This window comes from Macrobrachium nipponense, chromosome 2 (assembly GCF_015104395.2).
Source record: "Macrobrachium nipponense isolate FS-2020 chromosome 2, ASM1510439v2, whole genome shotgun sequence".
Classification (NCBI taxonomy): Eukaryota; Metazoa; Arthropoda; class Malacostraca; order Decapoda; family Palaemonidae; genus Macrobrachium; species Macrobrachium nipponense.
Genome location: NC_087201.1, coordinates 119,454,182 through 119,466,969, shown reverse-complemented (window position 1 = coordinate 119,466,969; position 12,788 = coordinate 119,454,182). Strand labels below are relative to the sequence as shown.

The 12,788-nt window shown below is 47.2% G+C and overlaps 1 protein-coding gene and 1 pseudogene across 1 annotated transcript in view; one reads left to right on the top strand and one right to left on the bottom strand.

Moving 5' to 3' along the window:
• LOC135221288 (transmembrane protein 214-like) overlaps window positions 1–12,788 on the bottom strand; it is a 324,587-nt pseudogene that overhangs the window by 109,291 nt on the left and 202,508 nt on the right.
• The window catches only part of LOC135221583 (transmembrane protein 214-B-like), a 125,121-nt gene that overhangs the window by 66,515 nt on the left and 45,818 nt on the right, over window positions 1–12,788 (top strand). Inside the window, exon 6 of the mRNA XM_064259272.1 lies at window positions 2,388–2,499. Within this exon, the coding sequence (XP_064115342.1) occupies window positions 2,388–2,499 (112 nt within the window). The remainder of the gene's footprint in view (window positions 1–2,387; window positions 2,500–12,788) is intronic.

Below are 12,788 nucleotides of genomic sequence, written 5' to 3'. Positions count from 1 at the left end.
AGGAAAATGTAAAGGAAGAGGTTGAATGAGAGAGTTTCTGCTACTTCTCTTACTTCTAAGCTTATACATATTTTTTGAATGATTTTTTGAATGATTGACGCATTGATGTCAGACACTTTTTGCACAGTTTGCTGGCAACATATTTCCATCTTTTTTTGGTTGTTTTGGGGATAATCATTTCCTGAACTGTACCAGTTTCTCCAGTTGTGCCTGCTCTGCTGCTTCCCCTGCTGTACCGATGGTTGCTCCTGTTGTGCTTGCTGTTACTGTTATTTGCAGTACAGTCTATTCATGGTTGACTTCCATACATACTGTTGCTGTTCATTCAGCTGTGCCATCTATGCTTGCAGTTATCCCACTGTTTTACAGCTGTTTGTTCAACATTTGTTATTGTTATGCTACTCTTTCTAAGGTAACTGAGCTGGTTATTTTTGCTTTGCATATTATTCATGGTGTAGGTGCTGCTATTCCTTCTGCTAATATTGTTTCTGCTGCTGTTGAGCTCTGCCTGTATCACTGCCTCCTGTTAACATTCCCACAGATTTGCTGTTGTAGTCCTGTAGCTTTAACAGTATTCTACTTCTATGCTCTAGCCATTACAGGTCACCTCATGTGGACCTTACTTGAATACCAGTCAAGGCAAGCTTTCTTCCAGAAACAAAATGTAATATAAAGGATTGTACCTGTTGCAATGATATGTGGTACAAATACTTCGGGTGCTCCTCCCCCAGCCTAGGTTGCCCTCATCTTGTTCTTTGCATTGCAGTTGCAGCCATGGTTCCAGTAATTCTGAAAATACCATGAAGTCAGATTCATCCACTATGAGTGGGACTTTGTCTCCCATGATGCCCTGTTGAACTTTTTGCTAGAGAGAGCCTGTAATTTAGCAAGCAGGATTTATAGAGGCTTCTTTTCTATCTTTTTTCTCACCACCCCCCAGTGATTCTGTTCCAATTACTCATGATTGTTGTCAGAAGATCTGTTTTATGACGTTGTTCATCTGGTGAATTCTCTGATGAACAGGATAATGAGGCAGTGGTAGAGGACTTCCTGCTATGAGGTGATAGGCCGAGTTTGTGAAATATCAAACTTGAAGCAGCTGCTTGTCTGAAAAGAGAAGCTTTTATGTAGTGTAATTGAATTCAGAATACTAGTAGCAAGAATGTAGGAACCCTTTCTGGCACTGCAGCTAATGACATCCTGGTGTATGTCAGAATTTTGATGGAAGGCAGAGTTACTTTTGTAGATACATATTAGCATTTGAGTAACGTTAGATCCAGGCCGTGGCAAAAATTATAATGCAGTAATGAAAACATCATTTAAATGTGATTTTATGCTATTTAAAAAAAAAATCTTATATGGGATGAAATTTAAATATGTAAGGTTTTATCTGCCAAAATAATTTTTTTTTTTATCTTCAGTACTTTTGGAGATGATACATATTAGCATTTGAATAGCATTAGGGACTAAGGCAGTAATTAAAACATTTAAATGGGAATTTATATTTTAAAAATAAATCTTATATGGGATCAAATTTAAAGATGTAAGGTTTTATCTGCCAAAATGATTTTATTTTCAATACTTTTGGAGATATATTAGCATTTGAAAAGCATTAGGGCTGGACTGTGGTGAAAATTATAATGCCATACTAATTCAAACATCATTTAAGTGTGAATATATGATATATTGAAAATAAATCTTATATGAGATGAAATTTAAATAAGGTTTCATCTACCGAAAGAATTTTTCTTTTATCTTCAATACTTTTGAGATATTAGCAATTGAATGGCGTTAGGAACTAATGTAATAATTAAACAGAATTTAAATGTAAAATTATGGTCATTTTTAAATTAAAATTAAAACTGAATCTTATATGGGATAAAATTTAAAGATGTAAGGTTTTATCTGCTGAAAGGATTTTTATTTAATCTTAATACTTTTGGCGGTATTAGCATTTGAATAGCGTTAGGGCTGGGCTGCCAGAAATGAGCCTGTTTCCAGTAAGGCTTCGCTTTGCTGGTAAGATACTCAAAATAAGCCTTTTTAGAGAGGTTTTAAGTATTTGTGGATTTGAGCTATTTGTAGGGTGGGGGCCACTGGTATGCATCCCCTGGAAATAACCAGGTTTACTTTATATAAATATATTACTTCTTATTTTACTGGATTGCCTTTCTTTCAACCGTTCTTGATTGGTAATATTGTTGAGGCATTGAATATTGAAAAAACAAGGTAAGACTAAATTCTCCTTGAGACAAGTACTTCTCTGATAGTTAACCAGCTCTTCGGTCACCTTGAATAGAAACTTCAAAAGAGTCATGCTTTGTTGCTCTAATAAGAAGTATGCATTAATGGCAATGATTACCTCAAATTTTTTGTTTTATTAACAGTTAAGGACGTGCCTCGTACAGTGTTTAATGCAAGATCCACATTGTTGGAGTGTTTGGTCCCAGCTTTATCTGAAACATTTGCCACAATCGGCAATCCTGCTTAAGCATTTAGGTATGTTGAAGAATGTAGTTTGATTTCTAATTTAAGGAACCATAGTCTTTATGAATTTTAAGCAAATTGCCAGTGATGTATAAGGTATTAAAGCATGTTCTTATGTTCACAGCAGAAGCTTTGTTAGTGAATCATTTATTAATTAGGGATTAATGTTCCTCAAAAATATAATGAGTTACTGTACATTATATGGAATCTGTGAGCTACATTTACTGGCAACAATATTTCTAAGAGTGCCATGTCTTGTAAATTTCCTTTCACATTTGGGTATATTTCACTGAAAGTCTTAATCCAAAGGAGAAATAAGTAAAGAAGCAGTTTTTTAATTTGCATAAATTGAAGCCACTGGTATGGAAGAGAGTGAGGTTGCCATTATAAAAGCATGGTCAGTTAACAGCAACTGTAATCTTCTTGTTGTGCATATGTTAAAATCCCAGAGACAAGGAAATGTATTGTTTACTTCCCATTTGGATATGTCTTTTAGTGAAATGTATATCTGAGGTGTAGAGAAATCAAACAAATCATGAGGCTTTTAAATATACTGTATACATATAAAATGAGTTATTAGCATTTATCCTTGGAAAGCTGAGGACTTTCAGTGTATATTTAACAATATATCAAGATTTACAATAAAGAAAAAGGTCTTATTTTATCCTTTTCGTGAAGTATTAAGAAATGGATCTAGTTAACTAACAATTAAGGAAAACTGCAAAGTTTTTCACTATTACAGTTGACCCTTAAATTTAAATATCTAATTTTTGTCAATAACTGAATGGAATTTTTGTATGTGAGACTTACCCAATACAATTATGTATTGTTACGTATATAGCGGGCCTTGAGAGAGGCTAGATACGTAAACAGAAATAATTGAGGGATTTCAAGAGGGAATTGCTTTAACTTACCGTAAACTGATAGTTATCATTAATTTCTTTAGAGGGAAGGTCGCCAGAAAACTCAGCTCGTTACTTTACAGATATTTATTTACAAAAAGGCCCGTGCTGGCCTGGAGGAAAGGTAAATGATATTGGCCCCCACGTTGGGGCTTAGAATCTCTCATTCAATTCAAGCTGATTTTCATTCACTTGGGGTAATGCACACTTGCGGGCAGAGAGACGGCACGTGACTCATGGAATCTGGAAAAGAATCCCAGATTAAACAAGATAAAAGGAAAAAATGACTTCTTGCTTTGATTAATTAATTCTCTAATACTGGGGAGAAGGAACTTTTAAGGTTTCACTGAAGTATGCAATGACTCCATTGGTCTGGGACGATCACACAAGGGGAAGCATGCGGCCATGAGGCAGTGAGAGGGAACAAAAGGATGAATTCCTTTTGTTGCTGGAAATTGAATTGGGAGAATGAGGATCAAAATTATAATAGGTGATAAGGGACTGGCAATATGTTGTTTCACAAGACGTACCTGGATGTCGTGTTCAGTGGCTCTTTGTAGAAAAGCATGGCCCCCTTTGTCTGAGGCCTGGGTCATCGGCGCGCCACTCACACCCTGGGTAGGCCTAACAGGAAGGCAGGTAATTTGACCTCTGTTCGAGATCACGTCTCGCAGCCGACTGAGGCAGAATTCAGGTGGGTTGCTTGGGGGTTGGAAGTCAGCTTAACCCCCCACGATCAAGGCAAATCCTGGAAAACAAGCATACAGCCAGCAGAGGGGTCATAGGAAAGAGAGCTTAAGGTATAGGTCTAAGAAGTACCAATCTGCCTACTCCCTTCCCTTTTGAGATACGTCCCTACAGCTGATAAAAGACTTTTCCCCCAACTGGGGAATCCCCTATCTCTGGCTGGCGGATTTTGGTTCCTGCGTTTCCTAAAAATCAGCTGATATTCTAAAGAAATGGCTGCCGTTTTCCAAATCAAATTATTTAATTGATATTTGGGTAGACGAACGATCTATACACATCACAGCTCCCCCTGTTAAGAAGGCATTCACTCCCTTTCGGGCGTGAAGGTCTTGGCTTAAATAGATTGATCGTCTCGACTACCCAGTTCCCCTACTCTAACTTGAAGTCTGTAGAGCGGCGATACAGCTAACTACAGTGGCCTACCTAACGTATAGGCGGAGATGCTAAGTGTACTAACTTAATGGAGTAATGTAGTCTAGCCTAAGTAATAACTACGGGTTGTCTTGTGACGACAGTCTACTCTACCCCTAGATAAGGTTACTTGAAAATTCTACTTGCTACTAACCTAATGCCTGGTACTAAATCATTAGCCTAACCTACTCAATACAGTTAAATGAAGACGCAATCATTCCAGAGTGTGGTACGCACAGCAGCAGTTCAGCGACGGAATTGTTAAAATACATAATGAGAGGTAATGATGCGTGGGGATGATGAGTGGTTAATTGACCGGGAGGGAAATGCAATGAGGTAATTATATTTAAGTGAGGGTTAGTATTACAATGGCTAGGGGTTAGAGGGTTAGTGCTACTGGCAGAGATCAGGCTGGCTACCTTCTCTGGGTAGGTGCCAGGATCATTCTGCAAATGAATGCGACACTGTACCTCGGGCACAGGTGTCAAGGAGAGCATGTGGCTCTTTTGTTAATATGTTAATGATTGGTTACGTCCCTTCTTCTTCTTCTTCTTATTCCTCCAGGACCTGGCTATACCAGTCCTAGAAGTAGACGGTGGCACAGACTCTGGGGAAAGGCCAGAAACGCCGGCAGGAGCAGAGGCAGTGGTAGCCTGAGGGATTTCAGGAGAACACCCTACTTCGGTATCTGCAGCAACCGTTGTAGAGGTGGAACCTACTGCAGGGGAGGCCCTCACTCCGGCTGCTGCGACAACCGTCGTAAGGGGGAAACTCCAGGCTGACTCCTGGTCGGGCAGTTCCTGGTTTTCCAGAGGAGGTATGAAGGTTAGGTCTGCCGGAGGTTCATCCTCGGGCGTCAGTGGTGAGGGTGAAGAAGACTCATGGACTTTGGATTGGCCATGGGCTGCGGTAAGCTCCATGCCTGTTGGAGGATCTCCTGTAGGAGGATCCTTGGGTAGGTTAGGCACCGGCACTAGCTCGGGGCCAGGCGCAGAAGTCAAGTTCAGTGGTGGCTCTACGTCCAGGCTGGACAGAGCTTGGCACTGCTCAGTGCTGCCAAGTGGCACTGGCAGAGTGTTGAGGTTGACTGGACCTGTGGCGGGTACCGGAGGTGCAATACCTCTCCGCGTGCCCTTGGAAATGGGAGACAGAGGCTCCTGTCTCTTGTTGAAGGCTAAGCCTTGTGGAAAATGGACATTGTCCGCTGGTGGTAGTCGGCTAGGGCACCTAGGCCAATTCGTGGAGTGCCCTATTACGTTGCAGGTTTTGCAACGGAACTGTGAATGGTCAATCTCCCTCCTTGGTAACGGGGGAGACTGTTGGTGGACGTACTTCCTAGAGGAAGTAGAATTTCGATGACTCCTTGCTTTGGAGTGATTTGTCGTGGGGTTAGGACCCCTAGGCTTCTTGAACGGTGAGGGAGACTTCATGTCTTGCCCTAGGAGGAGGTCGTAACCTCCTGGAATGTAGCTTGCAACTGCAAGAGTACATACTTTGGAGAAACAAGGTCTGGTGACTCTCAATTGTACGGTCGGAAGGATCAGTTTAATATGATTGATGCCTTCAATGGTTATCAGTTGACGTCTGTCAATATTCCTGGTCCAGAAAGGGCATTTCCACATTCAGAAGGACCGAAGGAACAGAATAGAGGTTACCGTCAATCCATTCAAACTGAATTTCTTCGTTCGTCTGGATTTTGGCACCCCTAGGCAATGCCTTTCTGGAAATAAGGGAGACCTGGGCTTCGGTGTCGGCCATGACTTGTACCCACTGATAGGCCGTAGGAGACTGTTCATCAGGCAGGGCTACATGGTAGCCTTGGAGAAGTTCACCCTGGAAGCTCTCCTCCCAAGGTAGAGACCGACTTGGGCACTGGTCGGAATCCACAGCATGCCCACGCACACAACAAGTGGTGCAGAACCTCCGCAACCACCTCTTACCGGGAGTCCAGCTCATGGTCTGGGGCTTAGAAGCTAGCAGAGAGATTGCGTCATCTAGGAGAGCTAGCTCATGCTTTCTCTCTTCTTCTCTGGCTTTTCTCTCTGCTTCTCTGGCTTTCTCCTCTGCTTCTCTTTCTTTCTTTTCTTGCAGGCGCGCAGCAGCCTGCTGCGTCTTTATCCACTGGTCAAGTGCTGGTCCAGTGTAACCAGCCTCCTTGCCCAGAGTTATGAGGGCTCCGAGCTTCTCTAGCTCTCTGGCAAAGAAGTCACGGGAAGCAGGGGAAGACATTTCCCTTAGGCTGCAGTAGAGGCTCGCAGGAAAATGAAAATAATGGCCAGGAAAGGGTACTGGATGGAATGGGAGTGCCTACTGTGGAAAGTGGCACTCACTTGGAAATGGGTTCTGCAATGTGGTAATGAAAAGTGAAAAGACTGGGTGCTCGGTGGCACTTTGTGAATGGCACCTTCTGCTGAGGTGGAAAAAATCTAATGAAGTGTGCGGCGTACGTCACACTTACGGGCGTTCCCAACTTGGGAGACGTTGGAATGGGCTACCTGTAGGTCCAATACAGGTGCGGCACTTTCGGAGGCGTTCCTTATAGTTGGTCCGAAGGATCACTGATCCTTGTACATGGACACACTAAAGAATAGGGCGTTCCGTAAGGACGGACACGCAGGTTTACTTGGGCGTTCCGTAAGGACGGACACGCAGGTATAATGGCTACCTGTACGGCCTGTACAGGTGCAATGGTACTTATGGAGGCGCTCCTTGGAGCACTGGTATCATGCTGGTATGTCCCGGACACTACATGCAGTATACTTAAATATACTGAAGTGAAATGGCACTGCTCATGGCAGAGGGTAATAGTGGAGGAGAGAAAGTAAAAGGTGGGAGTACTTCAGCAGCCAGTCGATGGACAGTGTCAAGAATTAGTGGCACTGTAAAATGGTAAGACCTGACGTGCACTGGTGGTGGCCAGTCCTAAACTCGTAACGACTTCCCTGTCTGGAAGTAATGAATTTGCGGTGGCACACTGTGCGGTTTGTGCTTGCGGTACACGCAAGTCTTTTGGGATAAAAATGAACAAGACCACTCGGGCAACGACAGGTAATGGAAATTTGTTCCGATACGTAATACAAACCATCGGTCCTTTAACAATAGGAAGTAGCTAGCGGCAGCTGGAACGGTCGTAAGCTTCGAACAAGGGAGAACGGTAGTTAACTGCTTGTCCGACAGTCGCGCGGCGCGCGACTGGGAGGTAAACAAATCACTTTTGCTTTCGGCCGCGGTGTGAAGGACTTGTTCGTCATCGCTCTCTGCCCCGCTTCACGTCGTCGTATGCTTTGTTTATATTGTGTTTTTCTACTAATGGTTTGTTTAACTTGAAAATGAAACTGTAAGTACACTGTTTTCATTTTCATTACTTAATTATGAACCAACATGGAGCTATCGCCGTAGATGCGGCGATTTCCTCTCTTTTCATGAATTGAACCCTTGAATTATGTCTCGGTGCCGAGGGCGGGCGCGCTCGCGCCGAGTCATGTATTTTGGGGCGAAAGTGTGTAATTGAAAATGTAAGTACTCTTTTCATTATATTTTTGCCCTGTGCGTTCGTTACCGAGAGTGATTGCGCTCGCACGATCCTTTTATTTTGTATAATAGAATGCATGAAAGTGGATTCGCAATTGCAATATTCTTTCATTTTCATTTTATTTATTTGCATGAATTTAATTTGGATCAATTTTTCGTTCTTACCCGGGAATTGATCCTTACGTTTTTTTATGAAAGTGAAATCGTCAAGTGCAGTATTTTGTTTCATTTTCACATATATTTTATGATAGCATCATATTATTTGGATCAGTTTCCGCGTTCTTACCCGGGTGGAATTGATCTTTTCCCCCTTTAAGTCTATGAAAGTGATCGCAAGGGCAGTATCTGTTTCATTTTCATATTACTTTTCATGCTGTGCGGGGGTTAGGGGAGCGAAGTCTGCCAGGGAGGTCGTCGGAAAGCTCTCCCGCGACTCCCTTGGTATACCGATTCTTCGTCTTCTTCCTGCCCCCCGCTCAGCTTCTTCGTTGTATTTTATTTTATTTGTTTTGGGTCTTCCTTGCGTTTCGGGTGGGGCATGTCTTCCCCCCGTGCGTGGAGGGAACCCTCTTACTAATCTATCTATGTTACCGCAGGTGCTGACATCCGTGGGAGACGACCTTGGACAAGGTAGGACCACGCGGCGGCAGGGCGTGCCTAGCATCCACGGGCTGCTGCAGCGTCTAGCGAGGTCTGGGGCGGTCTCCACTACTACCACGCCGCATTATGCTGCTCCCCCCCTCCTGTCTACAACTCCCCAGCTGTGTCGGTGACGCCGTCTGCCGCTACTGTGGGCCGCCGCCGTTACCGAGGGGGTGTTGCCGCCGCCCAAAAGCCTCTTTTCTTCGTGTTGCCTGCCCCAGACTTCCGCTGTTCCAGCACTCGCCCCCTGGACCGGCCGCCAGTACCCAGGTTTCCGCTGGCTGCCGATATTCTACGGGCGATCGCTGGGCTGCCGTACCTGCCAGCTTGATGTGATTCCGCTGTTGGCTTGGCTGTCCCTTCTGGGTCTACCGCTGCCGCTGTTCCTGCCGCTCCTGATCTGGTTTGCTGTTCCTGTCGCTCCTGGTTTCTGAGCCTGTCCCATGCTGGTCCTGGCCACGGTGTGTCTTCCCCAGTCCCCAGGGTCCTTCCGACAGGTGCAGTCGGGCCGTGTTGCTTCGGCATAGCCCCGGCTCCGGCCTGGATGGGAGGACCTGACGACTGTCCTGCGTGAGCTGGACAAGGAAGAGGAGAAGAGGAAGCTGTCATCTTCGTCTCATCGTCTGCTGCTGCCATCTTTCCCCCCTTTCGACTTATAAGGCCCATAAGCTGAAGAAGAAGAAGGCTGCCTTCCCCCCTAAGAAGTCTCCTTCGGAACTTCTAAGGGCCCTTCCCGTCCCACCCCGGTGGGACGGGGGGTCCCTTCTGCTGGTCCGCCTGCTCCTTCGGGAGCGGGGCCCCGTCTCCCCTTCCGTAAGGAAGAGATACGGGGACCAGCGGAAGTATCGGTTAGCTCTGGGTACTTCCTCGCCTGGTGCTACGCCAGGTTCCGGCTCGGTCTCCTCGTTCGCGAGAGATCCCGAGTGTACGTTCTCCCTCGGGAGACCGTGCAGCCAAGTTTCGGCGCCAGAGGTTCGCTCGGCGCCAAGACGGCGGGCACGGAGCAGAAGGCTGGTGAGAGATGCCCTCGGGGTGGACTCTTGCCAGGCCAGCGGCCGCATCTTGCAGCGACCCAGCTGGTAACCCGGGTTTTCCCCCCTAGAAAGACTCCTTCGGGATCTTCTAGGGCCCGTCTCGCTCAGGCGAGTCGGGGAGCTCTTCTGCTGGTCCTCCTGTTCCTCGGGAACGGGGCCCGTCTCTTCCTCTGCAAAGAAGAAGACGACGGGGACAGAGGTGTACCAGCCTCGGCTGGTACGTCCTCACCTGGTGTTAGCGGTCCTGCCGCTAAATCAGTTCCGTCTCGGCCGCTTCTCGTTCGCGAGAAGTACCAAGTGGACGCTCTTCCCACGGGAGACCGTCCAGCCAAAGTTTTGACCCCGCCCGAGCTCGCTCGCCGTCAAGACCGCGGCGCGGAGCAGAAGACTGGCGAGAGTCGTGCACACGACTCTCGCCAGGCCAGTGGACGCTCTCGCAGCGACCAACTGGCTGCTCGGGTTGACGTGACGGTCGCTTGACCAGCCACGGGTTGAGGCGAGGAAGGGGTCCCCGCGGCCGTCGTACCAGCCACGCTGGTACCAGCGGCTCGACGCGCCGAGAGGACGCTGGCCGGTCTCGCCGCGACAGAGAGCCTAGCAGGTCACCTGACCGCCGCTCCCATAGGGACCGGGCGGAGACGGTAACCAGCAACAGCTCGCCTGACGCTAGAGATCAGCGTCAACGTTCTCAGCCGAGCCTCTCGCCCCAGGCGAGCGGCAAGGCTAGGCCTGCTGCTCGATCGCCACCGCGGGTGACGATCAGCAGCAGCCCTCCAAGCACGCTGGTCCTGCCAGCGAGCTAGGGGGGGAGCGTCAGGTCTGCCTCTCCTGTACCTTCAACCTCCTCGGGCTACACCGGGAGGAGCGAGGTACCTACGACTGATCGCGAGAGTGCGCCGCTCGCGATCCCGCTATGACGCCGTATGGACCAGGCACGGGTCTAGGACCGACCAGGACATACGCGCAAGTAGCTGGAGGCGACCGTCAGGGGCCTGCCGCTGTTCCTCCTTCTAAAGGAGGAGTATCTCGGGATCTGTTTTCTTGTTGGAGGGACTGGACGGTCCTACTCCGCAAGACGCGGTTACTCCCGAGATACAGAGGAAGTTGCAGAGTCATTAAGCTGATTCGTCAGCATAAAGACCTTGCAGAAGGATTGCCGCTCCCACCCAGCAGAGCCCACGTCTCTGCTCGAGTCGTTTTGGGGCCCGAGAGGGAACCCAAACCGACGGTGGGTCTGCCGCGATCGGAGCTTGCCGATTCTGTCTCGAACCAGAGTCTCTCGTCTCCGGACAAGAAGGCTCTCTCAGTTCTGGCCGGGTCGACTCACGCTACTTCCACCTCCTCTACTGCGACAGCGGCGTTTCTACGTGTCTTCGGACACCGTATTTAAATACTCCTTCGGTCCTCCTGAGAGGTTTCGACCTCGACGAGGACTGGAATGAGTCGGAGGACGGTATCGGCTCTCTCCTCAGGTCAGGTGTCGATCAGCCCCACCCACGACGAAGTTCACAGTGGCGGCAGACCCTTACCTACAGTGAGAGTTCTTAACCCTCCGCGGGAAAACGTTTTTCTCCTGACGATACGTTTACCCAGACTCTGAGAGGCCTATCGCCGCAAGGCGATGGCTGTTCCTACTCTTCTCCACTGCTAGTCCACTGGGTAAGGCGAGCGAGTATCCGATTCCTCCCCTTCCCATCCCTCTCTCCTTACGGCTACGAGGGAAAGGGGAGGGATCCTACAGAGATTTCTCTGTAGGATCCCACGTTCGGGACTGCGCTACCAGGGGGGGGGGGACCTTCGGGTCCTACCTGACGTAAGCCCCGGTCGTGAGGAGGAATCCTGCCCATTCTCGATTTTATACGGGAATCGAGAGGACCACCAGCGATATCGTTTGACGAATTCGGTGGTGTTTCGCGAGACTGCTTAGAATTCTACGGAATTTCTAGCGCATTCAGAGTGTTCGAGTTTTTTACGATCTCCAAACACTTACGCGAGACCACGGTCCAAAGTGAGCGAGACGAGAATCCCCGATATGTTACACGATAATCGGGAACCTCGCCTATGCTCGAATTCCTGGAATTTCTAGCATTGGGAAAGAGACTGCTGCTGAAAGAAACTATCTCACAGTAGGCGACCAACCTGGAATATAGGAGATCGGACTGGAATATCCAGTTTGGCTTGAACTATCGTCTTAGTATTCTGTTCACCATTGAAGCTTTCCTTCGAGGAAGACTTCTCCTTCACTCTCTTTGATAGAGAACGAAGGTGGTCGACTCTCCAATCCTTATTTTGTTTTCTTGAAGGAAAGAATTTAGGATGGAGATCGTTGTTCAGAATCCTACAAATATACTACGTATATTAACCTCGCAACATGATTCTACTAAGCAGTTGAATTGTCCGAGGGGTAGGCGCATATCCTAGTTAACTCTACGGATTGGCGACTTATAAGAGAAGTATTCTAATTGAAACTGCAACTCGGGGTTGCCTGCAACCTCCCAGAGTTTTCAGTTTCAATTTTATATACTTATGGTTTTGTCACGACAACACCATTTCAACTTTTATATTTACCGAAATTCGTTTTTCGCCTCTAAATATAATTGCTCGAGCATATCTTTATGCACAGTATTTCTAGCCGAACGCATTCCTTCGTGGAATAATGGAATTACCTGGCAACTCAGGATGACGAGTCAGCGAGAGCTCAGGCTCAACTACTGCGTATTGAACTGCCTGATAGCAGCTCAGTATCAGTTGGGCCTCCGAGATTCACGGTCATGTATGTCTCTCTCTCCCCTGCTTTGATTGACTACCGAACCGTATCTCTGCCCAACAATCATGGACTTAGGTCTCTGATTAACGGGGATTCTCGCAATAATGAAGGACCATCTACTGCTGTGACGCTAGATTCCATCGCCTTCGACATTGCGAGAATTTTCAACAGAGATATCTCTTGGACTCTTTCATCTTTTCTGTTTACCGCACGGTAACAGAAGTCTGTACAAGTCTCCCGCTGCATCGCACTGCGATAATGCGAATG